We start from the raw sequence: 27,127 nt of genomic DNA, 5'->3' as shown, positions 1-27,127 counted from the left end.
AGCAGATTGATTAAAATGTCTACCTGATAGATTTATGCACATACAATAATAAAATAATAATAAAAGAATCAGTGGATAATGAATTTATATACATAGTGAAATAACAAATTAAGTACATTCATGTACATTTCTTACAAGAACTACAGCTGATACATTATCTAACAAGTAAAACAAAATAGCACATGTTCTTACAAAATACAACAGAAAAGTATAAATTAATAAAATTATTAATTAAATCATCTCTCTTTTTAAAAAAGTATTTGAAATAAACAATAGGTATTCATGGTTTGGGACTCCTCCTGCCATGTCTGGCTCTTAGAATCGAGGCTTCAACAACAGACTAGCCTTGTTATTTCTAAGTCAAATTATTACAATACAGTCTACAGACAGCCCTTGATTTACAATCACAATGGGAAGTAGAATCTCAGTCATTGAGCAGAATGGTCATTAAGCAGACAGCCATGTGATCACTCATTCAATGACGACAATTCCAGCTCTCCCTGTTGCAATTGCCAATCGTGCAGGTCATTAAGCAAAGCAACAGGGAGAAGTGCTCTCTGTGGCCCAGCACATCCAAGTGGCTCAGGCTCTCTCCCCAGCTCCACTAAGCTCAGGTATATTATCTTTGCCTTTTGCTGTAGCTGCAAATGTGCCCAGCTGATGTGTGATTGTCCTTCCTACCAAAGCCATTTTGTGCCATCTGACAGTGGGCAACATTCTTGAAAAATGGAAGGCTCACACAATTTGGATTCACTAGTCTTTCTAGCCCAGGAAAGGTAGAAAGCTAGTGAATATCATTGTTCCGAAGGCTTGAAATCTGCCAAGTGGAGGTCAGCCTCTCCACTGAACTGCAGGAATGGGGCTTGGGTCTTTGATATCTAAGCCCTGTCTCTGCAGCCTAGCAGAGGCTGAGATTTCCTCAGCGTGTGGAAGAGAATGTCTCTCTGCCAGGCTGCAGAAAGAGGGCTAAGGTCTTCAGGAACCAAGCCCTGTTTCTGAAGCCCAGTAGAGGGCTTGAGCTCCATTTAGTTGGCAGGTCTTTCAGCTAGGCCCCCTGAGATGAGAGGGAGTCCTATTGACAGGCAGTAGCAGCTTTCTGTGGAAGCCCATGAAGAAGCTGGAAAATGGCAATCGCATGATCATGAGATGCTTGGCAACCAATCATAAGTGCAAACAGGTTGCCAAGTGTCTTGAAATTTAGTCATGCAAGAGGAAAAGTGTGAATGAACCTAGAAACAAAACTTTTTAATAGCTGCCTATCCATGTGGAATGTACTGTCCCCTAAAATCTGTATGAACTCGACATACCTAGCTACCTTCCACAGAGCTACCTTCCTAGAAACCCTCTCCTTTGTCTTCAAATAAGTTTAGGGTTTTGCAAAGGCCAGTCCTTATTAGGTGTCCCTGGAAATTGCTCTGTAACAGTATAATCAGGGCTTCAGTTAAAATAGCCAAGTCTGATATACGTATGTATTATAGTAAAGAATAAATCTTTCACCTCTCTGTTGAATTCTGGAAACAATGTACCAAATTGGAAATAACTTGATCATACCTGCATGTTACATTAATGAGCTTCTGAATGTATTTGTTTCTTTTCAAGAAAGAAAATGAAAATTCTGAAAAGGGAACTGTCTTTAGAATTTCAGTCCTGTGCATTTGTGTTCAGGATGAGCTTTTAAAAAAAGCATATACTGTATATGATATACCATACAGGAGTTCCTTGCTTAGCAAACACTTGTTCAGTGACAATTCAAACCTACAACAATGCTGAACAAGTGATATTTATGAGTGGTCCTCAAAGTTCCAGCTGTCACAGCATCCTCATGTTCACATGATTGCCATTTGTAACCTTCTTTCTACAAACAAGGTCAATAGAGAAGCCAGCATGAGGTCAAACAGGACAAGTACATGATGTCCTTGCTTAACAAACCATGATGATCTGTTTAATGATGGCAATTGGAAGTGCCAGAATTTCCAATGCTAAGCAACGTTGTCCAGTGATGTCACGCATTATGACTGTATCACTTAGAAATGAAATTCTGGTCCCAATTGCCATCCCAAGGATTACCTGAATATATCTTGAAACTCGATGCAAATAGGGCCTGGCAGCTGTTCCACCTTGTTAGGTTAGAGATGCAGTCGTCTCCATCTCATGCTATGTTATTGCATTTTCTCCCAAACCAACATGGCTAGCTGCCTTTTTGGATAGAGTCTGCCTACAATGGGAACAAGAGTCTCTTCTAGTAATGTCTGTTGAGATTGGTGCACAAATTTTATTGAAGTTCAGAAATAAGAACCAAGTTTCTTTATATTCATGGTCTGCTAAGAACTTCTTGGCATATTCTCACAGAAATAAAACAGATTCAAGACTCATATAGATGACTCATATAGAGACTCTTTGATTTAATTTATATGAACTGAAGAGAAAAATCCTCCTCAATTTCTCACTGTTGTTTTACTGGGACAGCTACCAGACATATCAATTAGACAATTCTGAATATGAAATTATCATAAAATCATTAAGAAATTAGACAAATTTCAAATGAATTGTACTATTCAATACAAGGCACTCCAGTTTCACTATATTGTGAAAGTATAGTCATCTACAACAGAATAAATTTGTTTTCAAAGCAGCATCCCTGGCTACTTTATTTGTAGATAAACAGACAAAAAATGGTAGCTGGTAGCTACTCCATTCTGAAGTTTAGGAATATGTGAGAAATGATTGAGGCACCTTTAGTCTGGTATAATTAGAATCTAAGAATTCTAATAAGTTCAACATATTTTTTCCTGTTTTAACAGTTTATTTGTTCTAAATGCTGAATTTTTCTTCATTCACCCTTGACTCAATTTTCAGAGTAAATTCTACCAAAATTACTCATTTGAGAATCACAAGGGGTGAACTGATATGCTGATTAGAGTTACAGCATAACCATTCAAAAGTCATTCTCATGTTTCAGTTTTTAATAGCCAAAAGATTTAGTGTAACTTATCACGTCCTCTTGGAGGAACAGGTGGTGGGTGGAAGTTGTCAGTGTTCATTAATCTGCAAATAAATATTTGAAAATAGAATAAGAATAGTTTATTATGTTACATAACCTATTAAACTTACACATTTATTTTAAAAAGCAATTAAATACTTTGAAATATAGTTTTTTTTCAATTGATATACAATAACATTTACAATAGAAAAGCATTATATTATTGTTCTTTCATGTGGAATTATTCATTGACATCCCATTATAATACTAGCAATTTCTAACTATTAAATTAATCAAGTAATTTGCAATCTGCATTGCTTCCTAGCTTGCTTCTGAGTGCAATTCAAGGAGTTGGCTGCTATCTATAAAGACCTACATGACCTTGGTTGCTTGAGGGAGTACCTGCCTCCCATAGCATCTGTCTGGCCAATTCAGTCCTGCAGGGCTGGAACACTCTTGGTTCCTTAGAACATCATTTGTCGGCTGTGACCAGGGGGGCATTTGCCCAGGTTCACCTGGTGCACCAATTGCGTCCCTACCTGAACCGGGAGGCACTCGCAACAGTCACTCATGCCCTCGTGACCTCAAGATTGGACTACTGCAATGCGCATGGGGCAGCCCTTGAAAAGCATTTGGAGACTTCAGCTCATCCAGAATGCAGCCGCGCAAGCGATTATGGGTGCACCTCGGTACACCCACGTTACACCTATCCTCCGCGAGCTGCACTGGTTACTGATTGGTCTCCGGATACGCTTCAAGGTGCTAGTCGTCACTTATAAAGCCCTTCATGGTATTGGACCTGGATATTTGAGAGACCGCCTGCTGCCAATTACCTCCCAAAGACCCATTAGATCACACAGGGTTGGCCTCCTCCAGGTTCCATCTACCAGCCAATGCCATCTGGCTAGTACCCGGGGGAGGGCCTTCTCTGTGGCAATGGAATGAACTCCCCGCAGAGATTCGGACCCTCACCTCTCTCCAGGCCTTCCGAAAAGCCGTAAAAACCTGGCTGTGTCAGCAGGCCTGGGGTTGATGAGTTCCCTTCCCCTCTCGACTGTGTGTCTGTTGGTTATTTTAAATGCTTGTATTTGTAGTTCTTGTGTTTCCCTTCCCCTCTTGGGTTTGTTAGCCGCCCTGAGTCCCGCCAGGAATAGGGCGGCATATAAATAAAACAAAACCTGAAACCTGAAACCTTTGATTAAGCAATATCACCTATCAGGATGCCTTCTCTATAGCAGTATATGCCCAAGAGAATGAATCTCCCCCCCCCCCGCTCAAATTGTTGTTTAAAAGAGCCACCTCTATGTTTACCCAAGTCTATAGGTTTAATGACACATAGTGAAGTTCTGGTTTCCTTGAACACCTCTGCTGCCATGTTTCCCATATGTTTTACTTTCTTTATATCCCTTTATATTATCTATTTTAGAATTCACCCATGTGGAATAGGGATCTGTCAAATTAATTCTTTGTACAGTATAAATGTATTATAAAACAATATATAACCTGCTAGCAACACGAGGAGGTATTCTTGGAGGCCTTCCAAATGAAATGGAAAGTTGGCTGTCTATCGGCAAGGTTCTAGAGCAGAGATTTCTCTTCATGTCAGGTATCTCATTATCCTATGTAAGAATGACAGTGATGTTCATTCATTTAAATATACTTTTTGAAAGTAATGTAACGTTTTTTCTTAGTCCACAGAAGATTTTATATACCCAAAATCCTTACCGACATTAATTATTTTCTCCCTTCCTATCTTTCTTTGTGGTTAGCTAGGTTTATATTTTTAAAGACATTATCTCATTCACTTTTTATTTACAAATTACAGCAGAGAACATGATAAGCATATTATTGTATTTTCCCCAAGCATATGGGGACTCAGGTATTCGAGAGGTGAAATGTCTCAGAATAAAAAAAAATTTAAAAAAAGTTTTCCTATTTTGGCTGCAAAATAGCTAATTACAAATACACAACTATTTTCCTTCCATTCAGTTGGGTCCAATTTTCAGAGACTCTCTATACCAAGGGTGTCAAACTCAAGGCCCATGGGGTTGATGTGGCCCGCGTGGCCATCCTGAAAACTGTTAAGGGTCTGGCCAGCGTCACTTCAACCTGGCCCATGACATCCCAGCATGCGTGTGTGTGTGCAGAGGCCCAGTTCTCCGTCGCCGCATGCAGAGCAACTAGTCTGTGAGACTACAGTAAAAAAAAATAGTTCCGACCTTCCAACCTCGCAAATCTTTTTTTTTTTCGTGAGAAGTTGGAAGGTCTGAACTATTTTATTACTGTAGTCCCACAGACTAATTTAGTTGCTCTGCACACGGTGATGGCGAAAGGAACTGGAAAAGTTAGTGAAGGGGTGTGGCTGCCCTGGGCGGCGTGGGTGAGGGTGTGAGGGTTTGGCCTGGCTGGCCAGGCTGAAGGGCCCTCAGGTAAGCTGGGACGTGGTGGCTCTGCACTCCCTGCCTTGCTTCATCCTCCCACCCCCCTCCGCCTAGCTTCATTCTTCTTTCTTCGCCACTGCTCATTGTTCACTGCTGTAACCTAGCAGGAGACTGAGCAATGCACTGGTGTGGGGGCCACAAAGCGAGGTGGTGGTGGGTGGATTATGAAGCAAGGTGGGGGGTGCACAGCTCCCCCCGCCGTACCCTGCACCAGCTTACTTGAGTGCCCCACCAGCCAGGCACTGAAGCGCCCCAACTGCCACCGCACTGAACTCCAGCTTCCCACTGAAGTTGGAATTCGCCATACCAGGGGAGAAATGAGAGACCCTGCTCTCCTTGAATGGAGAGGATGGGGAGAAAAACAGCTGCTCAGTGGCTCCTGCTGCCCTCGCCGGTGCCAGCAGCTTGAGTGCCCCAGCTGAAGGATGGATCCATCTCTCTCTCTCTCTCTCTCTCTCTCTCTCTCTCTCTCTCTCTCTCTCTCTCTCTCTCTCTCTCTCTCTCTCTCTCTCCCTCCCTCCCTCCCTCCCTCCCTCCCTCCCTCTTCTCTATCTCTTACACACACACAGAGGTTGGAGATCCCCCTACTCCCCCCCACCCCCCTCTATCTCCATGCAAGTGTGCTCTGTGGGACAAGGAGGTCTCATTAAGTGAAAAGTAGTTGGGGAGGGGGAGCAGGAGACGACGAACACTTTTTGCTCTAAGAATGAAAGTTTCTGGGTCCCTAACTATCTGCAAAAGAGGATGGGTGCCTGAACCTGCTTGATCTCAGCACAAAAAGCATTTCAAAGCCAATTCGCCTCTCCCTTCCTCAAAGGCAAAGAAACAGAGAAACAAAGAGAAGAGACAGATGTTTGTAATGAGAGTCCTTGTGGTCGGGAGGGAGAAGCATGAGGTATCTTAGTGGGTCTGGGAGGCCTTAAGGGCTTGTTCTATCACTACTCGCCTGCCCCCCCCTCCCCACCCTGAGAGACCTCATGTGCATTTAATGAATGGCCCATTGGTATTCTCTTAGGAAAGTATCCCGTCCTTGTGTGTTGCAAAGACCCATTTCCAGTGGGGAAAACAGGACAAAACAAGTGGGGGAAAATATTTTCCTTTGCTATATTTCCAGTCTGAATTAGACCAAGGCAGAGTCTCTACAGGAGAGCCCTTTTAAGGATTATGCATTAATAGAAAAGCAACTAACTTACCTCTCTTCTTAAATGCTAAAGCCGTTGCACATAAAAAAACAGAGGAACTTTGATCAACTACCAGAACCATCATTTTGACAGTTTTTAATTTAATTTTAAATAACATTATTTTTAAAAATGCAAGCATGGGATGAACTGAGCCTAATTTGTTCTCAATCTTATACTAGCAAAAGTAGCATTTGATCACAAGGTGAGGAGGCATTGAGAAATGTTTCCCCTTTTGCATTTGAGCATCCATCTTAAGGCAGTGGGAACTATAAAGCTCTTCCAAAGAGGGGAGAGGGCAGCTAATGATCCTCTGGGCAATGATGTTTAAGTCCATAGGACAAAATCTATTGTGCATGCATTCTATGTGATAAATATAGAATAATAGTTATTTATAGCCTTAGCAGAAAATTCATACTAGTGTATGTGTGCATGTGTGTGAGAAAGAAAGAAAGAAAGAAAGAAAGAAAGAAAGAAAAAAGAAAGGAAGAAAGGAAGAAAGAAGAAAGAAGAAAGAAAGAAAGAAAGACAAACAGACAGACAGATAGAAAGAAAGAAAGAAAGAAAGAAAGAAAGAATGCACAAATGAAGTTTACCTCATAGTCGCCCTCCATCCCACTACTGATGCTCAATAAACTTCGGGTACTTGATCTGTTACTTGAACTACCTGGTTAGAAGAGAAAACAAGCATTTTATAAATAGATTTCACTAATTTAAATTTCCACCCATTTTTGCCAACTCTGACTAAAAAATGAGAAATTATTTTGGTTTAATATATATATATATATATATATATATATATATATATATATATATATATATATATATATATATATATATATATATATATATATATATATATATATATATATATATATATATATATATATAATTATTTTTAATTTAAAACAAACACAATCCTTCTTTACATGCAGTAGAAAGTGTATCAGTTGGTTATAAAAAGACTTTCGTGCATTTCTTCCACAGTCAACAAACATAATTCATATTAACTCAAGCATTTTAACTCAAATATTTATACATGTCACCATCATCATATCTCCATTTTCATTTGACTATAATTGTTTAAGCATCCTTCATCAAAAAATATACCAAAATTTAATACATAACCACATACTGGCCTTTCAATTACTATTTCTAAAATCCTCCATTAACACTAAATCCTTATGTCCTATTCTAGCTAAACATCCATAATATTTAATAACAAAGTTTTCTAATCCTCCTTTCCAAATCACTGTTTAAAATTTACATCCAGTTTCCTTATATTATACCCATATCTATATATATGTTGTTATTCTTATCCCTCCTTTATTTGATTATATCCTGTATCATAACATTTTCCCCCTAATAATCAAAACTTTAGCTGCATCTAAGTTGGTTCCCTTTTTTTTTATTAACCTTTATGTACAATCCAAAGGGATTTCTAATCTTCCTTACATGGGTACCATTCCATATTCATATCCAATTATACTTATCATAACACTACACATTGTATACATTAATAACATTATCAATTATTTATTTAAACTATATCTATTGTCAATAAATTTCACTGTTTAACTAGTTTTAAATTATATTCTTCCATCTATCAATCTGTATCTTTCCAATAGCAAAACAGTCTCATATCTTCTACCATTTGTGGTGCCAGTCCTCTAATCATCTCCTTGATCAACTTTGTATGGACTCCTCTTAGCAACTCCTTGCTTATAAGATCTCTCGTGTAATCTTGATGCCCTTCTTTTCTGTTTCCTTAGTCAGCTTTTCTTTGATTGCCACTAGTGTTATCAATGCTAGTGTTAATAAATTTTCTCTCTTTAAATCCATAGATTCTTTGGTTTTTTCTTCTGTATCTTGCCCTCTGGGATAAATTTCCCCTCCGCTCTTTCAGTATTCCACTCTTTCCATTTTCAGAGACAAACCAATCACCATAAATATCAGCAAATTTAATTTCTTTATATTCATTTTCCACTTCAATTTTTTGAGTTTTAACAACCACATTTTGCATTTGATAAACATCTTCAACTTCTTCATCATATTTTGCTGTTATACGCTCTAAGTCTTCCAACTTCTTGTCTATTCTCTCATATGTATTTGATAATTTCTGAAAATATCTTTTGCAAGCTCAAGGTTTCTTTGCTTTTGAGATTGTACCATTCTTTCCAGCTAACAAACACAGCTGCTCTAGCTTGGAAGGTTAAAAAAATTAAACATAGATTCACAAAAATGTTTGTTTTCACTTTTCTCTGGTTAGAGATATACTTCAAAGGGGAATCTGTATGCTTCCCTTCTTATCAGTCTCTATAACCAAGCAGTAAGACCTTACAGTGCCAAGCCAAAACAATCAGCAAAGAAAAAAAAAGTTCCATTTCCAATACACAAACTCCAATAAACAAACCCTCCAGCCTCCGAGCAGCAGTGCTTCCATTGCAAATATTATTTCTTTTGTATCTTTTTTGTATTTCAAGTTAAAAAAAGAGTCCAATCTTTAAATGAGTTAGAAAAACACCCACAGCAATGAAAGAGGAAAACTTTAGTCCATAGGTTACAGAGAACAATAAAAGAAAAAATAGAAGAAGAAAGCTTAATCCATCCGTTTCAAAAAGCTTGCATAAATACCATCCATGAAGATAACATTTAAAAAGTAAGATAACCACTGCCAAAACCATTCCAAATTTAATTCCGCCACTTAATTCTTCTGTTCTCCAATTTGAATTAATTTTAAGTTTTTTATAGGCAGTCTCTTTTTAAAACAATAAAAGTTCCTCACCAGCTGGAAACACTTTCTCTTTCCATATCCTTCCATTTTGGAGCCGCCCCCGTCAGCCTTAGCTAGATTTTTTGTCGCCAGCTTGAAGAATTTCTCTTGCTTCTGTCAGGGACTTTGCAATGTCCCTGAGGTCAGCAAGATGTATTCTTCCTGTTCACCATCTCTGCGGGACAGTTTAGGTCTGATTGGACCACCCAGCAGCAAAAGTATTGGCTGCGGTCTCTGAGCATCGAGAACACATGTCCATATCATTGCTACGTTGGCTCCTCCTCCTGGTTTACCATATATTCTTAATAAATCAAATATTTTCCTAATTTTTTTAGTTATTTTTGAACTATTAACACAATTCTTGCTCAACTTCCAACAAGCAGCAAATAAAAACTAACAGTAATTTATCTATAATCTATATAATCTCTATATAATTCTGTGCAATCACAAAAAGTCAGTTTATATTCTTTATAAAAATGTGTACATATTAATCATTTCCCATAGTTTATTTATTATGCCCAATGGGAATTATATTGGCAGAAATTCAGAGTGTCTCACCATAGACTAATTTTCACAACTCTTAAAATTATAAATGATTTTTTTTCTTCAAGAAAATGAGGAAGTGATCAGCATTCCAAGTTTATATTTGTAGAGAATTGCAAAATATAGTCAGATCAAATCTCTTTATTTCAATAATTGAATAGAAAAACATAGCTTTGACAAATAGAAATACGACTGTCTCACTGAAATATTATTGTAACCCATATGCTATATTGACTAAAATTTTAATTGATACTGATGTAAGTTTAAAATTCTAAACACAAGGCTGTATACAATGAAACCGTTTAATATTGTGCTTATAGAAATTATAACTGCAAAATATATAGTAGGATAGTATAAAAAGAGTGATTATGACTTAAAAGGCTAAATAATTTAAAGGTTAATTGTATAATTGTATATAGTTGAAAGAAATAAAGTAATAAATAAGTAAATAAATAAATAAAAGTAAGAATCAATATTAAATAAATGTACCGTGCCTACAAAAATAGAGCAAAGATATAAATAATTGACTAAATAGGTGTCTAGAGTTGAAATGGTTGATCAAGAGAGCTAGACAGGAAGAAAAGAGATTTGACAATACATTTAATGTGCAGAATCAAATTATAGGTTAGGAATGCCTTAATTTCAGCAATGCAAATATCGAGATCCAAAGTATACTTCTTCATTCCTTGCTTGATAGCTTTCTGGCTACCTGCTTGCTTACTTGCAGTACTTGATGTGCTTTCTGTTTTCCAGTCTCCTCGCTTTATCTCTTTACTTATTGGGAAAATATTTTTCCTCGGACTATATTCATAAATGCTACACTCTGGTTTCTTTGGCATAATCTGCGAATGTCCAAGTGGTACAGTGATTTCCAAATCTAAAAAGAAAGAATAATGATTAATCAATTAGTTAACATCTCAGGCCAAAACTTTCAAGTTCTCTCCTAAGTTGAAGTTGGAAAAATAGAAACTGTTTCACTTCTAGCACATATCTTGGCACGTACAATTACAATTCTAATAGGTGGAATCGTCTAACTGCTTTTCAAACAGAATGCCTCTTCATCATTTTTGAAAACCATGCATGGGGTGCTTTAATCTTTGTGTGGACATGTTTTGATCCTTCCCCCCCCCCCCCAAATCTTGAACAGCATTGGTAACAAGCTACGCTAGGGGTAGTCAACCTTTTTATACCTACCGCCCACTTTTGTATCTCTGTTAGTAGTAAAATTTTCTAACCGCCCACCAGTTCCACAGTAATGGTGATTTTATGAAAACTTAATGGAAATTTTTAAATAATGCTATGATTTTTTTTAAAAAAGTCAATTAAATCTTAAAAAAGGAAAGTGCTTCAGTATCGGACAAAACCCCTACCACCCACCATGAAAGCTGGAACGCCCACTAGTGGGCAGTAGGGACCAGGTTGACTACCACTGAGCTATGCCATAAATTTTTTATAGATTTAGAGTGATACTTAAAATGGACAACGGACAATCAGCATTGAATGAAAAGCATATCTTTCAACCACTTACTGTATATACACTGCAGCATGAAAAAATGACCTATTGATATTTGTCAAAAGCAAAACAAAACTGTGAATATTGCATGAATATATGCTATTTGGAACTTCTCAAAGTCTTTGTATGCCAGCAAAAACATTCCCGACTTTTACAATTCTTAACAATGTATGTTAAGAAATTGAAAGTATTCCCTATCTTTAATTGTATTGCAACAATAGAGCAACTACTCTTCAGTTCAATTTTTTATAAGATGCTAATTAAGAATAAAGGTATTCAGCATTTTGGAGAGTTGGCAGTATATCTTTAGCATTCTTACAAAATGGGTGCCCTGGTTGCTGAAGCAATCCATAAGACATGCATGAGATGTGATGACAATACTACCCTGACTTATTGCTACTTTCCCCAGCCCATGGCAGAGTAGCAATCATCCACCACTTTCGTTTTTAAAGAATAGATTAAATTATTGGAGGTATTGTTCTAATAGTTAGTTTACTTAGTTAAACTTACTGTGATAAAAACAATTTAAAATGGAATTGGAATAAAATACAATCATTTAATAAATGGATAAATAAAATATGATAAAATTATATTTCAGTATCACCCCTACAACCTACCCCCATCAGACACGCATATGCCAATCTCAGCCGAATCATTTTACTCAAGTACTGTCCCATATTAAAAGTTGTTTTCAGATTCTGGCCGCACATAAGGTATATTGTTTTAATATGGTGTTCCCAATCGGGCATTTGTTTAATATATGAACCAAGGTACCTATCTCTCACTCTCATATACTAAACAACAATCAAATAGTTTGTGAGCCAAATCTTGATGATGGCAAACTCAAGATCCAGTCTTGGAAAAAGTTATGCCTAAATATTAAAAGGTGTTAATCTAGTCAATTGGTTCACCGTCTAATTGCCATCTATGTTTTTGATAATGTTTTCCAAACACCATCATTTTTTATTTGCATTTACTATTCCTCATTTTTTGGGCAGGGTAAGGCCATCCATGAAAGTTGTAATAATTCGCCCTCTTCAGTTGGCCAGGTTTCCTGGATGGCTATTACATTAAATTTAGATAAGACACTCGCTAGTCCACTATCAGCCATTTCTTTCCAGCCAGCTATGTTCCAAGTCACAAATTTGTATTGGACTCCTGAAAGCAAGATTGTCAGAGTTCCAAGTAACATCCCTAATGAAAGAAGTGTCAGATCCCTAAAAGTGATACTGCCATTGGAAGGAGGGGGTCTTGGAGTCAATTTATTAGCAGTGCCTGTGACAACTGATATTTTACAACTGGTTTACTGGTGCCAAAGTACTTTGAAATACCTTCACCTCTTTGGGGAATGTTTATGATGGCCATGTGGGATAGTTCACTTTAATGTCTAACAGAATATAGCCATGGGAATGTATGTTTATTCAGCTCTCAGGGTAGTTGATGAGGGAAACATCTTCACACTTGTGTATTGGTTAGAATTTGCATTCTAAGTAATGGGAGGGGTCACTATTGCTTTAATTCTACTTGCATTGCCTAAGGGGAGTCAGATGTTGCTTTGAATTTAATGGCTTCCCGTTCTTCTTAATAAAAGATTCCTTTTGAAATAGTCCATTTCAAGAGTCTTCACTTTCTTAAGTTAGGAGAGGAGTCCTTACATAAAGCAACATCTCTGCAAAAAGGCCAACCTGGAGAAGCAATATTTGCTCTACTGAGGGGATGTCCGAGCACAACAGTGAATAAGGGGAAGCTGAATGATGGAGGGAGACATCAACCCATTCCTCAACCAGAGGCCTTCTCCATCTACCCTGTCAGAGAGGATGAGGTGAACCTGGAGGACCCCAAAATGCCCTGCTGGTCAATTTGAATTGGGACAGAAGACAGCTGGGATGGGAGGACCAGAAAAGTGACCCTCACCCATGATAACTGAAAACCGGGGTGGAAATTGGAGCTAGAAGCCCCCTCTGGCCATGAGGAGCAAAATGAAGCATCGCTGAGAGAGGATCATCTGAAGTGAAATGTAATTCGGTTGGTGATGGAGATTTTGGAAAATCTCAACATCCGGGGGGGGGGGGGGAGCCAGAATGACAGCAAAGCAGCTGTCAGGCCTGCAGTTATATTTCTTTTGGGATTTTTGGCCTGCCACACTCTCTATTATTTTCCTATGCTGTTTCATTAGTGTAGTAATTGAGAGGTGGAAATAGAAAGGAGTAGAATGGTGGAATGTGTTGTTGTCATTCTTTTCTAGGAGCCAAGGTCATCTTTTGTCTCTGCACCTCTACACCTGACCGGAACCAGCTGGGTGAAGATGCCAGCGTGGCCGAAGAAGATTGGACCATGTGATGGATTTATGGGTGTGGGGATAAGATCATGAACTTTCAACGGGGTGGAATCCCAGGAAGTTTTCAGATTTGGGATTCCATAGTTCGTTGCCAACATGTCTGTCTTATTAAATTGGAACTTTAAGGATAGCTAGGCCTTGGACTCTAATTTAATTCTGCATGATATTTGGAATGCTGACAGCAGCACTGGAAGGGCAGCAGCTGCAGATGATGCCAGGGGGGCTAACCCATCTCTGGGCCCTGCTGATTGAGCAGATGACACAGCAGCAACAGCAGGGGACCCAGAAAACCTTCCCCCCAGTTGGTGCATGGATTGGGGCCCGCTCCCAACTAACCCTGAAACCTGCAATTAGAAAGTAAAACTCCTTCCCTTGGGGTGAAGTTTGATGGGAACCCCCCAAAAATGGGATTCTTTGTGGCACATGTGCTCACCTACATGCAAGAATACAGGCGTGATTTTCAAACCCAAGGATCCCGAGTGCAAGTGGCTACGCTAGCCCTGGAAGAAGCTGCTGCCAGATGGATGGTGACCCTACATGATGCTGATGCGCCAGAACTGCGGGACTTCAATCATTTCATGATGGCCCTGCGACGACGTCTCGAGGACCCCCTTGCAAAATGCAAAGCATGCAACCGCATTAAAATTGTGAAGCAGGGATGCCGGCCAGTGGCAAAGTATACCGAAGAATTCTGAGACTTGGCATGTCGTGTGAACTGGCCAAAGGATATCCTGGTAAGATGGTTCAAGGATGGGCTGAGTGATGACCTCTACAATGCCTGAATGGCCTGAGGTGCACTGAACCACCTACATGAATGGTATCTCACTACTGAAGAGGCAGAGATCGACATGGCCAGGAACCAGTACCAAGCATGGCAAGTGTGGAAGAAATCCCCACTGCAATGGAAGCAAGAGCCTTCCAATCCACAAAAGCCATCTTCTCCGAAACCCTCAGCCTGTTTCAAGTATGAAAAGGAGGGGCATTGAGCTGCAAAATGCCTTTGTCAAGCACGTGCCGCTGAACGTGCATCTGAACTTTTATGGTGCCTTGCTTCCAATTAATTTTGGGGTTCTATTTTTTCAGCCATGCAAGGCCCAAAACTAGTGGCCATTCCATGCCAGGTGCCACTATAAATGTATTTCTTCGTGGCTTTTGATGCCTATCTGTAAAGGTTCAGTGGCAAAAGAAGCTGCCTTCCCCCCTGTTACTGACCCATCTAGTTGGCAAAAAGCTATGGGGCTTTTCAGCTTCCTTACATTAATCCTCAACTTTCTTACCAGGGTTGAAAATCAAACAGTAGGTGCACCCTGAGTCCACTAAAGCGGAGATTTTTACCCCCCTTTCCCAGTTGGGGATAAACCCTTAGGGGGAGGGTAAGCGATTTAATTGGTTTCCTAACCAGGGCATACCCAAAGAATACAAAGATTTGGCTGAGGTTTTTAGCGAAAAAGCCTCTGATGAGCTTCCCCCACCGCTCCACTGACTGTGCAATAGAAATCTTATCTGGTGCCAAACTCCCTAAACCCAAGATGTATAGCATGTCCCTGAGGGACCTGGAAGAACTAAGGACATTCATTGAGAAAAACCTAGGGGTTTCATTGAGCCAGCCCAACCAAAAATCGCAGCCCCAGTGTTATTTAGAGAAAAAAAAGATGGCTCTAAACGTCTCTGTGTGGATTTTAGAAACTTAAATACGATCAGTGTGTAGAACATGTACCAACTCCCCCTTATGAAAGACATGCTAGCAGACCTTGCTAAAGGCAAAAAAAAAAAAATTCAAAGCTGGATTTAAGGGAGGCTTACTACCGTATCAGAATTAAAGCAGGAGACAAATGGGAAACAGCATTTAACACCATTTAACACCCCTCTTGGATGCTACCAATTCAAAATGCTCCCATTTGGGCTAGAAAGGGCCCCTGCAGTGTTTATGCAATTAATAAATGAAGTGCTACATGAGCATCTGTATAGGGGCTATTTGGTATATTTAGATGACATTTTGCTATATATTGAGACCAAAGCAGAACATGTAAAATTAGTCTGGGCTGTTCTGAACAAACTCAGCTCTGCCAAACTTTATGCTAAACTCTCTAAATGTGAATTCCACCAAGAAAAAATCAATTATTTAGGGTACCACATTTCACACCAGATCATAGAAATGGACCCTTTAAAAGTGCAGGGAACCACCCAGAATACATAAACAGTTACAAAGCTTCCTGGGGTTTGCCAACTTTTATCACCAGTTTATCCCCGCTTTCGCCAGATTGCTCTCCCCATCACCAAGCTTTTAAAAACGAAGGGGGAGGGTAACCCGAAACCAAAGCAGCCTTTGAACTGGGCAATGAAATGCCAAGCTGCATTTGAAAAACTTAATTGGCTGTTTTCAGCAGAGCCAATTCTAAAGCACCTGGACACAGAGAAACCATTCATCATACAAGCAGATGCCAGTGATGTGGCAATAGGAGTGGTCCTGCTTCAGAAAAATGAGCAAGACCAATTACAACCATACACTTACACATCCAAAAAATTGAATGAAACTGAGCAAAGGTGGGCCATTTGGGAGAAAGAAGCTTATGCATTCAGTGGGCACTTTTAACCTGGAGGCATTTTCTAGAGGGGAGTAAGATTCCTTTTGAAGTCTGGATGGATCATAAAAAATTAGAAGCCTTAAAGACCCCAAGGAAACTCTCCCCAAAACAAGTATGATGGGCTCAGTACTTTAAATGGTTTGAATTTATACTCAGATATCTCCCGGGGGGGGGGGGTTCTGCCACAGGCACTATCCAGAAAACCGCAATACAATTGTACGAAGCAAGACGTAATCAAACCCATGATACAAAACAATCAACTAGCCGCTAAAGTAACCACCGGATTCCAGGCAAAACAAGAAACATTGACAAAGACACCACCCAAGCTTTTAAACAAGCTTTAGCCACCAATGAAAATCCAGCTGCCTGATGAAAGATAATTTAGCTTGGGTGGGAGGGAACCTAATTAAAAGGCAATTTTGGTGGCCATCACTAAAAAAGGACATAGAGACCTATGTAGTTAGCCGCTCTATTTGTGTAGCAGCTAAAAGATGCCAAGGGAAAATCCCAGTACTATTACAGAAGGTAGCTGAACCCTCAGCAAGAGATTGGAAAGAGATTGATATGGACTTTATTGTTGAACTACCAGAAAGTGCGGGGAATACTGTCATTTGGGTCGTAACAAATCTGTTTTCAAAACAAGCAATTTTATACCTTTCCAAACGATCCCAACTTTCATTTCATTTCATTTCATTTTAATTTATTTGTATGCCGCCCTTTTCCCTGAAGGGACTCAGGGCGGCTCACAACTCAAAGGGAGGGGAAAAAACAGACAAAGTTACAAAAACATAAAGACCATACACAATTAAAAAACACAACAATCATACCGTTCGAAGTGGGGCTGGGAGTCTTTAGCCCCAGGCCTGTCGGAACAGCCAGGTTTTAAGGGCTATGCAGAAGGCCTGGAGGGTGGTGAGGGTACGAATCTCCATGGGGAGTTCGTTCCAGAGGGTCGGAGCAGCCACAGAGAAGGTCCTCCTCCGAGTAGTCGCCAGTCGACACTGGCCGGCTGATGGGATTCGGAGGAGGCTTAGTCTGTGGGATCTTATTGGTCTAGTGGAGGTAATTGGCAGTAGGCGGTCTCTCAAGTACCCAGACCCAAGACCATGAAGGGCTTTGTAGGTGACAACTAGCACCTTGAAGCGTACCCGGAGATCAACAGGCAGCCAGTGCAGCTCGCGGAGGATAGGTGTTACGTGGGTGAATCGAGGGGCACCCACAATTGCTCGCGCGGCTGCATTCTGGACAAGCTGAAGTTGCCGAATACTCTTCAAGGGTAGCCCCATGTAGAGCACATTGCAGTACTCCAGTCTAGAGGTCACAAGGGCACGAGTGACTGTAGTGAGAGCCTCCCGGTTCAGGTAGGGACGCAACTGGTGCACCAGGTGAACCTGGGCAAATGCCCCCCTGGTCACAGCTGACAAATGGTGTTCAAAAGTCAGCTGTGGGTCCAGGAGGACTCCCAAGTTGCGGACCCTATCTGAGGGGCGTACTATTTGACCCCCAGCCTGAGAGGTGGAACACTTGGCCAATTAGTAGGAGGGAAGCACAGCAGCCACTCGGTCTTATCTGGATTGAGTACAAGCTTGTTAACCCCCATCCAGTCCCTAACAGCCTCGAGGCCCTGGCTCATCACATCCATCGCTTCATTGAGTTGGCACGGGGCGGACAGATACAGCTGTGTATCGTCCGCATACTGGTGGTATTTTATCCCGTGCCGTCGAATGATCTCACCCAGCGGTTTCATGTAGATATTAAAGAGGAGGGGGGACAGGACCGAACCCTGCGGCACCCCATACGTTAGGGGCCTAGGGGGTCGATCTCTGCCCTCCAACTAACACCGACTGCGACCTGTCCGAGAGGTAAGAGGAGAACCACCGTAAGACAGTGCCTCCCACCCCCACCTCCCGCAGTCGTCGCAGAAGGATACCATGGTCGATGGTATCGAAAGCCGCAGAGAGGTCAAGGAGTACTAGGATGGAGGCATGACCTCCATCCCTGGCTCTCCAGAGATCATCGATCAATGCGACCAAAGCGGTTTCCGTGCTGTAGCCAGGCCTGAAACCCGACTGGAAGGGATCTAGATAACTGGTTTCCTCCAAGGACCGCTGGAGCTGAAAGGCCACCACCTTCTCAACAACCTTCCCCACAAAGGGGAGGTTGGAGACTGGACGATAGTTGTTTAGGACAGTTGGATCCAAAGATGGTTTCTTCAGGAGGGGTCTCACCACCGCCGCCTTTAATGCTGGGGGAAAGACCCCCTCCCGAAGGGAGGTGGCAACAACCGCCTGGATCCAGCCCCGTGTCACCTCCCTGCTGTTAACAACCAGCCAGGAGGGGCACGGGTCCAGTACACATGTGGAGGCACTTACAGCTCTCATGGCCTTGTCCACGTCCTCAGGGGTAACAGCTTGAAAATCAATCCAGTGATGTCCTACCAGATTATCCCTTGGTGCCTCAGCTGGTTCTGCGGGATTGGAGTCCAGGTCCGGCCGGTCCAAAAGTCTAGCCAAGTTATTCCTGATACACATTTATTGCCTTCATGGAGCCCCACAGAGAATCATCTCCGACAGAGGGGTCCAATTCACCTTGAAATTTTGGAGGGCATTTTTAACCTTACTTTGTACAAACCATCATACCACGCCCAAACTAACAGGCAAACTGAAAAACGTAACTCGGTCCTAGAACAATATCTAAGATGTTTTATTAATTTTCAACAGGATAACTGGACGGAACCTCTACCTTTTGCAGAAATTGCATTTAATAACGCTGTCCACTCAAGCACTGGTTTTACCTCTTTTAGAGTAGCAACAGGGCACAGAAGAACCCACTATCCCCTTACTTAAGGAGTGGATAGACACGTCATGAAACACATGGCCAGTAGTTAGATTAACTTTAGAGGAAGCTAGAACAGGTTTTAAAATTCAAGCTGAAGAGAAAAGAGTGGAACCCAAACCTTTCCATGTTAGAGATAGGGTTAGGGTTAGATTATATTCATTAGAATACTTTGCAGTGTAATAATTCACAAAGACAGTTCAGTATTATTTGTCTATTATGCCAACTTTCCCTGTTCAAAGGATTATCAGCAATTGGAGTAGAATCCTATGTCTCTATAGAACTAGTCTCTCTTCTGTGTCTTCTACATCTTGTGCTGTCCCCAATCCACGTGAGCTGTCCATGAATTAAAAATAAGTTTTGGAGCATGGCCTTTGCTATTTACTTCCTTACCTAATTTAGAGATATAGTTTTCCATTAGAGGCTTTAATTCTTCAATCTTTTTATTTGCTTCCAAAAGCTGATCAAATATAGCAATAACTGTGCTGTCAAAAGGCAATTCTTAGCAACCAAATCCAAACCTCCTTCAAAATTGCTCTTAATGTTACCCTTGTTCTCCCCGCTGTCTCTTAATGGAGCCTCACTTTCCATAAAAAGGCAGTCATCCCCCCAATCCAGTAAGAAGCAGGGCTTGTTTACAAAGGTTATAAGGGGAGAAGAGAAAAGGGAGACTTAGATATATTTGTTGTTATAGAAATGGCTAATTTATATTATGATGAAAAAGTAAAAAGTTGAGGATAGAGGCCTTATTTTACTACACCAAATGAGTCGGAAGTCAATGCTTTCCCCCACTATCTACTTCCTTTTATCCTTCCCTAATTTCCCTAATATTTACTTTGGTATTCTTTTTGTATGTCATATTATTAATAAAAAAAATCTATATTCTAAAAATTAATTAATTTAAAAATACTAATGCAGCAATTCCACCTTGCTAAGATTTTCTGAACTTCTCACCATCTTCCAAATAAAGTGCTTTACAAAAATGTATCCGCCAGGATGAACCATTAACATAAGAGTTTCCTAATTATTACTTCTTGGTTTTAGACCAATAGAATGGCTAATTACTGTTATTAATTAGCTAAGGATTTTACCTGTGTGCTTTCCAGCCTTTTCCTTTTCAAGCTGTCGTCGAGTGATGCTATCACGTAACCGTTTTAGATTTTCCTAGAAATGCAAAATTAACTTTTTAGGAATATGAACAAATGCATTTATTCGTAATAACATACAAATCTGGCAAGAATTAATTGAATCAACACAAAGTAGAGACTTTCAAACTGAAAAGTCCAAGACAGCCAAGTTTGGTCTAGTGCAGGGGGTCTGCAACGTTAGATACTCAAAAGCCATTTGGATCCTTGAAAGTGAAAGTGAGGTATTTAGTTATATTAGATGAAAATTCTGTGATTGTAACTGAGAATATGGATGCAAAAACACTTGTAACCAAACGACATAATATATATATATATATATATATATATATATATATATATATATATATATATATATATATATATATATATATATATATATATATATATATATATATATATATATATATATATATATATATATATATATATATATATATATATATACTTAAAGTTACAACCCCTGGTATGCCCAAGTGGCTAGCTGATGAGAGCTAAATAGCTTGAAATAGATCTATACTAGTCTTCCTTTATTTATTTATCAGCACAAATAAAAACACACACACACACACACACACACACACACACACACACACACACACACACACACACACTTATTTATTTATTTATTTATTTATTTATTTATTTATTTATTTATTTAGAGTCACAACCCCTGGTAAGCCCCAATTATGGGAGGAAGCTAACTGCTTCCATCATCTGTCAATCGGCTCGTCACAAGAGTCCATCACGACAGAAACCCAATATTTTTACTGTTGCCTTTGTTATATTTGTGTTATTTATTTATTTATTTATTTTTATATAGCACAAAACACACACACACACACACACACACATATATACACATACATATATATTTATGTAGTATTTATGCTATTCATTGATAAAGAAACTGAGGGGAAATATTCCACTAGGACAAAAAGTATTCAAGTTGTCACAAACTACTTTAAGAGATTTTTTTTTACATAAATCAGAGGTTCTGCCTATTCTAGAGAATATATTCACCATTTTAGCCTATTAATATTTGAATATTTGAATTCTATTTAAAACTTCAACTATGCTATTTACAGACAGATATAAATTGTAGCACCTTTCCTGCAATGACGAAAACAAATTAAAAATAATACGAGATATAAGGTGAATTAGGTTTAGTAATGAGATTTTGTAATTTTCATCTGTTTAAAATACATACCTGTTGATAGCGAAATGATTCTGCTCTCTTCTTTTGATTTAACTGCCACTCTTTGAAACACAGGACAGCTTCATCTACAGTGAGCATCCCCAACTTCACCTGCTCTTGTAGAGTAATCAGCTGCCTCTGACCTGGAGTCTTCATACCAGCAAATGGGTCGTAGATACTCTGTTGAGGCTGGTTTGAAACTGTATTTATTTGTTCTAAAAGTTAAAAAGGAAAAAAAAAACCCATCATGTTACTTTCTCACAGGGCATATTACATAGTTCAATTGTGAAGTTTAAATCAAAGCCATCTATATTCTAACTAAGAAATGTTGTTTTCCAGAACATGAGTGAGAGGGATCAAATGGAATATTTGGCCATGACTTTCATAGGAAAGACGAAGAAGAGAAGAGAAGAAATGTGCTGTCGCACTCACTCACACATAACAGTGGTTTAGTGCGTTTATTAATATTCTCCAGCAATTCCCTTCACCAAAAACCCAGAACTGCCCCCATTAAGTCCAGCCAAAAGCAGACCAATGCTAGTCCACAGAGCAATGGCCAATGAGTCCACAAAGTAACTTGAAAGTTTCCCAGTCAAGATAAACCCACCAGGCAAACTTAAATTCACAATACAAGAGGGTTCTCGAGGCAAGAAAAATCCCTTGTTCACAATCCAAGTCAAGGCACGGGGTCAATCCAAAGCAAGGCAGGAATCATAATAACCAGGAAACACGCAGCTAGGAAATGAATCTGTTGTTTCCACCATTGTCTCCATCTGTCTGCTGTGCTAAATAGCCAGCTTCCGCTGCGGCCCATCAAGAAGGGAGAGGCTGTCTCCTCACAGAAGGCTGACCTTCTCTGCTCCTGCCTTTTCTCTGCCCTGTGTGTTTTTGGATCAGGTGCAGAGGCAGTTCCTCTTCATTGTGGACCAGCTGCAGCTTTCCCCACCTGAAGCCTCAGGGCTGTCCTGCTGCAGCTGCGCTTCAGCCAAATCCCTCTCAGATGGCTGCTTGGAGCCATTGACCAATTCCATTCCATTGACCAATTCCACTCCAGCCTGGAACTGGTTCATCCTCCTCCGAGCTGACACCCGGGGAAACATCGCATGCGCGCCCCCCCCACGCTCCGTTTTCACTGGCAGAGGATTGCAGGAACCAGTCACAGCCTAAAATGGCGTTTGGGAGCCCATTTTCACTGGCAGAGCACTCGGGCCGCCAAAGGCACCCCCGACATGAATGACACTGAGCAGGTCATGCCCCCTCTGATCACACCCGCCTTAGCCCCCTGAGGTCAAACACAACCCTGATGTGGCCCTCAATGATTGAGTTTGACACCCATTGTCTAGGGCAGTGTTTGTGGACTTCAACTCCCAGAATTCTCCAGCCAATGCTGGCTGGGGGATTCTGGGAGTTGAAATCCACAGAACTTAAAGTCACCAATTAATTTAATTAATTTAATTTAATTTATTAGATTTATAGGCAGCCCAATCCCGGAGGACTCCAGGCGGCTTACACAGAACAAAAGAAAACAAACAAAATAAAAATAAAAAATAAAAATTTAAAAATTCTCCAACACGCATACATTCTGATTGGGGCTGGACCCTACATAATAAGGTCAACAGCCCCAGGCCTGCCAGAACAGCCAGGTCTTAACAGCTTTTCTGAAGGCCATGAGGGTGGGTGAGGTCCGGACCTCTGGGGGGTAGCTGATTCCACAGATTGAGAAACACTGGTCTAGAGCAAGCAAACACAAGAGTTTTCATAGGAGTTTGGCAGGGGAAGATCGCAATCTACTTAAAGCAGCACAGAAAGTAAAGAAAGCTTCACAGTATAGTATTCTGCAATCTATGTGCAATGTTTGTTGTTCCAGATAAATAAACCAAACCTATTCAAAATGCAAGCTTGTTTTAATTGGGGAAAATGGTAGTGTAACCTGAGGAGAGATTCTACACTGAAACTCATTTGGAAAAATGAGTTTAAGAAACTCTAGCCAGGATCAATAAAACCCAAATGAACACAGAAGAGAAATAAACACAGAGGAACATGAAAATTAAATGAAATAGAAGCATATAATCCAAAGGTATTTGATGTCAATAAAGCTCAGCAATCAATATCAGACTGGAGCAGGTTTTGCCAAGCATTACAAACTAAAACACCAGCATTACAGAATACAACATTAATTCCTCTAATGATTCTCTTCTCTTTATCAAATTTTGCACTCAGTAGATGACATACTTTTATTTGTAATCCAAAAGTGAAAGTGAGCCAGATAGCAATATGAAAGTAAAAGAGACTTTGCTCTTTTTCTCTCTCTTGGTTTTCTTTTTTTCTTTTTAAAGGTTTTTATTAGGCAAACGTTAAAAACGTTGGACATTGTGCGACATTTCTGGCATAGTCATTTCCACGGAGTTTTTTTGATCTTACAGTAATAACAGTTTATATCCGTTACATTAGGCACGTGTAGTCAGTCAAATTGCCTACCCATTTATCCCTATAGGAAGGATTTTGATAATTTATTTCAAATCCATTTGGATCCTTAGTCAGTTTGAAATTTTCCAAATCAAAATTCTAATCATCTTGTTCCTGTTTATTCCAAAACATGTTTTTTTTTTTAAATTCTTAGACTAGTACTTAACGTTCTTTCACTAAAGATTGAAAGAAACTCACCCTGTGCTATAAAACAGGTTGATCCAAAAGTTCCTAGTAGATGAAAAGCAGTTAACAAGCAATTTCTGAATTGGATTAGAAAAGGAATATATGTCGATGAAGATTCTCAGTCATCCAGGTAGAGTTGTCTGGAAACCGAGTCACGGCAACTGGATTTCTTTTTTTTAATTGTTTGAAATGTTTTGATGCTTATCCAGGTAGCTTCTTCAGTCAGAGCAAGTTGGTGAGATGGACCCCACTTATATTCTCCAGGGTAGTTTCACTTCTTACCTAATCTGAATAGGCTTGATAGGTGAGTAGGAGAGAGTTGATGCTCAAAAATCCTTCTAAGGAGGATTAGGAGTTGTTGCTCCTAATCCTTCCTAAGAGGTCATTTAGTATGGACTCCTTGGTGAACCTGCAAAGTGGTCTTGATTTTCCTCAGGCCTGATGTAAGAGCAGCATAAAAAATGCGGGACCGATTGTGTCTACCTCTATTCAGGGAACAATTTTCTACTTTGGCATAAATGGATTCCTTCACTCATCTTTCAAACCATCTATCTTCCCTGCCCAAAATGTTAATATTATGATCCTCAAAGGAGTGTCTTCTTTCTTTTAAATGAAGGTACAGTGCTGATTCTAGTCTTATGGTATTGTTTATCCTGTTCTGGGCTATTCTCTTGTGTAAAGGCTACTTAGTTTCTTCAACATACAGTTCTGAATACTCTCACTGAACTGGACTGCATACGCTACATACATTGTCTTATGTTTTGGTATCCAAACTTTAGGGTGGACAAGCCTCTGACTCAGTGTGTCAGTAGGTTTGAAGAACAGAAATATTTGGAAAACACTACATATCTGTCTTCTTCAAGCCCATCAAAACACTACTCTGCCTACTGACCTAACAAGTTTATTCAGATTAGATGAGAAATGGAACTACACTGGAAGACGTACACAAGGTCCCTCTCACCAAGTTGCTCAGACTGAAGATGCTATTTGCATAAGCAGTGAAATGTTTAAATCCAAATAGAAAAGAAAACCAGTTGCCATGACTCAACTTCCAGATTAGAAAAGGAAGTATATGAATCCAGTGTCCTTTGGAAAGGCATCAATTGCCGTTTGAGCAAAGATAGTTTTCCTTATCTCACTTGACCTCTAAATCTGCTAGAGCAAGAGGTGTCCAAACTTGGGAACTTTAAAACTTGTGGACTTCAACTTCCAGAATTCCCCAGCCAGCCTGGGGAGTTGAAGTCCACAAGTCTTAAAGTTCCCAAATTTGGACACCCCTGAACTAGAGAGTGCTGGCTCATTGCCAGGTCTTCATTCCAGTTCATCATTTCTTCCCCAGGAGTCCTGACCACTTTTCAGCCTCTTCTGTGCCCTTAAGACTTTAGTCCAAACTGGCATTCCAGGCAGTCACACAATCTATCTCATATTACATTTATTTCTTTATTTTGTAACATCCAATAATTGCCTTTTCTCTTTAATATTAAAGAATAAGTATTCCCATGAAGGCATGGTCTATTTGCTTAATTATTTCCAAATAGTATAAAAAGTGCTTTTGCCAAAATAAATTTAAATAGTTCAAATAGAATTAAGCTTTTTGCTATTAATTTAAAATTCTTATTGAAATTATTATTTTTTCTTGTCTTTAAGCTATATGGAAGGCTGATTCATGAAGTGGTTTTTTTCTCCATCCTGCTGATTTAAAGATTTCTCTCTATAAACTGATTATATCCAAATGTGGTTAAGAAAGGGAGATCCAAACCCAGTATCCTTAAATGCCTGTGTTGCAGTCGTAAGCGCACTGGATCGTCTTTAATTCCCTGCCATTCAACTCCCAAGTTTAATTCCTGCAGTCTCTTCATAAATAGTAGTCATTTGAAATATAGGTGGAAGATTTTTTTAAATCTCTCTTTATCTGAAGAGGCTCTGCTGCCCAGAAGTTGTTGTCTGTCCACCAGTCATAGCCACAATGTTTCCAGGGACTTTTTAGTCTGCCATGCAGACTCCAGACTCCTCTATTTATTTAGTTAAATTACACTGAAGACCAAAATAACCTTGGCATGAGAAAGCAATAAAACTGATTATAAATATCAAGAAATTTTCACAGCCAAATTTATGAAACTTCTGAAGTTCCCAAGACTACTAGACAATTTAACGTATGATAGTGTAGTAAATTTAGCAGTATTTCTAGAAATGTCTGGAGACCTGTCAAGTAAGATTAAGAGTTGGAGAGTGCTCTTTTCTGAGATTGTATAAAAACAGGGAAGATAAATATTACTAAGACAGTTCATCACTGCAGATAGAAGAGGAATCTTGTATGACTACTTATGTTCCAGCTCTTAAATCACATTGTCAAATTCTGTATTCGTGACTCACCTTTGCCAATGTTTTTTGCAGAAACATAAAGATTCCCAGATTTCTCCTGATCTTTTCCTGTAAATACTGAACATGTACAATTTATTTAAAACATTTTAAAAGTTCATAATATAGTTGTGTAAGTAGCACATATTTAAAAAAATGTTAAAAATCGTTTTGAAATATAAATCATTTTATCAAACGTAACATTAAAAGAAATATAAACACAAATAGGAACAAAACTCAGAGGAGTACTGAAGAAGTATTGAGGAGTATTGAAACACATTTTAAAAGGGGAGAATTCTACACTATATGAGTTTTTAAATGATATAGCTGAACAGAATTTTTTATCACCATAAGACAAACTTTTAAAGACATGATGACATAACTGATTCAGGACCATTTTCACAATACAAACTGCGGGGGAACTATCTTTCAGAGGAATCTTCCCTGGGAATCAAAGAGAATTTATTTTAAAAAATCCCTTCAAATGGAACTATTAGATTACAGAATAAGACATTGCCGGTTGCCTAGAGACTATTACCGCAACAAATAGGTCAAGCTTCAGGTATATAGATTCAGTTTACTTATCAG

General features: G+C 39.5%; 1 protein-coding gene across 3 annotated transcripts in view; it reads right to left on the bottom strand.

The window, feature by feature from the left end:
* Positions 1-68: 68 nt before the first annotated feature.
* Positions 69-27,127, bottom strand: part of PIK3AP1 (phosphoinositide-3-kinase adaptor protein 1) — an 81,658-nt gene continuing 54,599 nt past the window's right edge. For 2 of the 3 annotated variants that reach the window (XM_087702145.1, XM_087702146.1), the window contains exons 11-17: positions 26,555-26,620; positions 21,542-21,744; positions 20,278-20,350; positions 10,637-10,792; positions 7,196-7,266; positions 4,484-4,599; positions 69-3,045 (exon numbers count right to left, since the gene is read on the bottom strand). In XM_087702145.1, coding sequence (XP_087558271.1) covers positions 2,979-3,045; positions 4,484-4,599; positions 7,196-7,266; positions 10,637-10,792; positions 20,278-20,350; positions 21,542-21,744; positions 26,555-26,620 — 752 coding nt within the window. In that variant the 3' untranslated portion in view covers positions 69-2,978. The remainder of the gene's footprint in view (positions 3,046-4,483; positions 4,600-7,195; positions 7,267-10,636; positions 10,793-20,277; positions 20,351-21,541; positions 21,745-26,554; positions 26,621-27,127) is intronic. The other variant, XM_087702147.1, reaches the window with a different exon arrangement.

This window comes from Thamnophis sirtalis, unplaced genomic scaffold (assembly GCF_051295495.1).
Source record: "Thamnophis sirtalis isolate CommonGarterSnake01/CBP01778 unplaced genomic scaffold, rThaSir2_p1.2 scaffold_15, whole genome shotgun sequence".
NCBI lineage: Eukaryota > Metazoa > Chordata > Lepidosauria > Squamata > Natricidae > Thamnophis > Thamnophis sirtalis.
The sequence above is the reverse complement of the archived record's forward strand: the minus strand, read 5'-3'. Positions and strand labels throughout refer to the sequence as shown.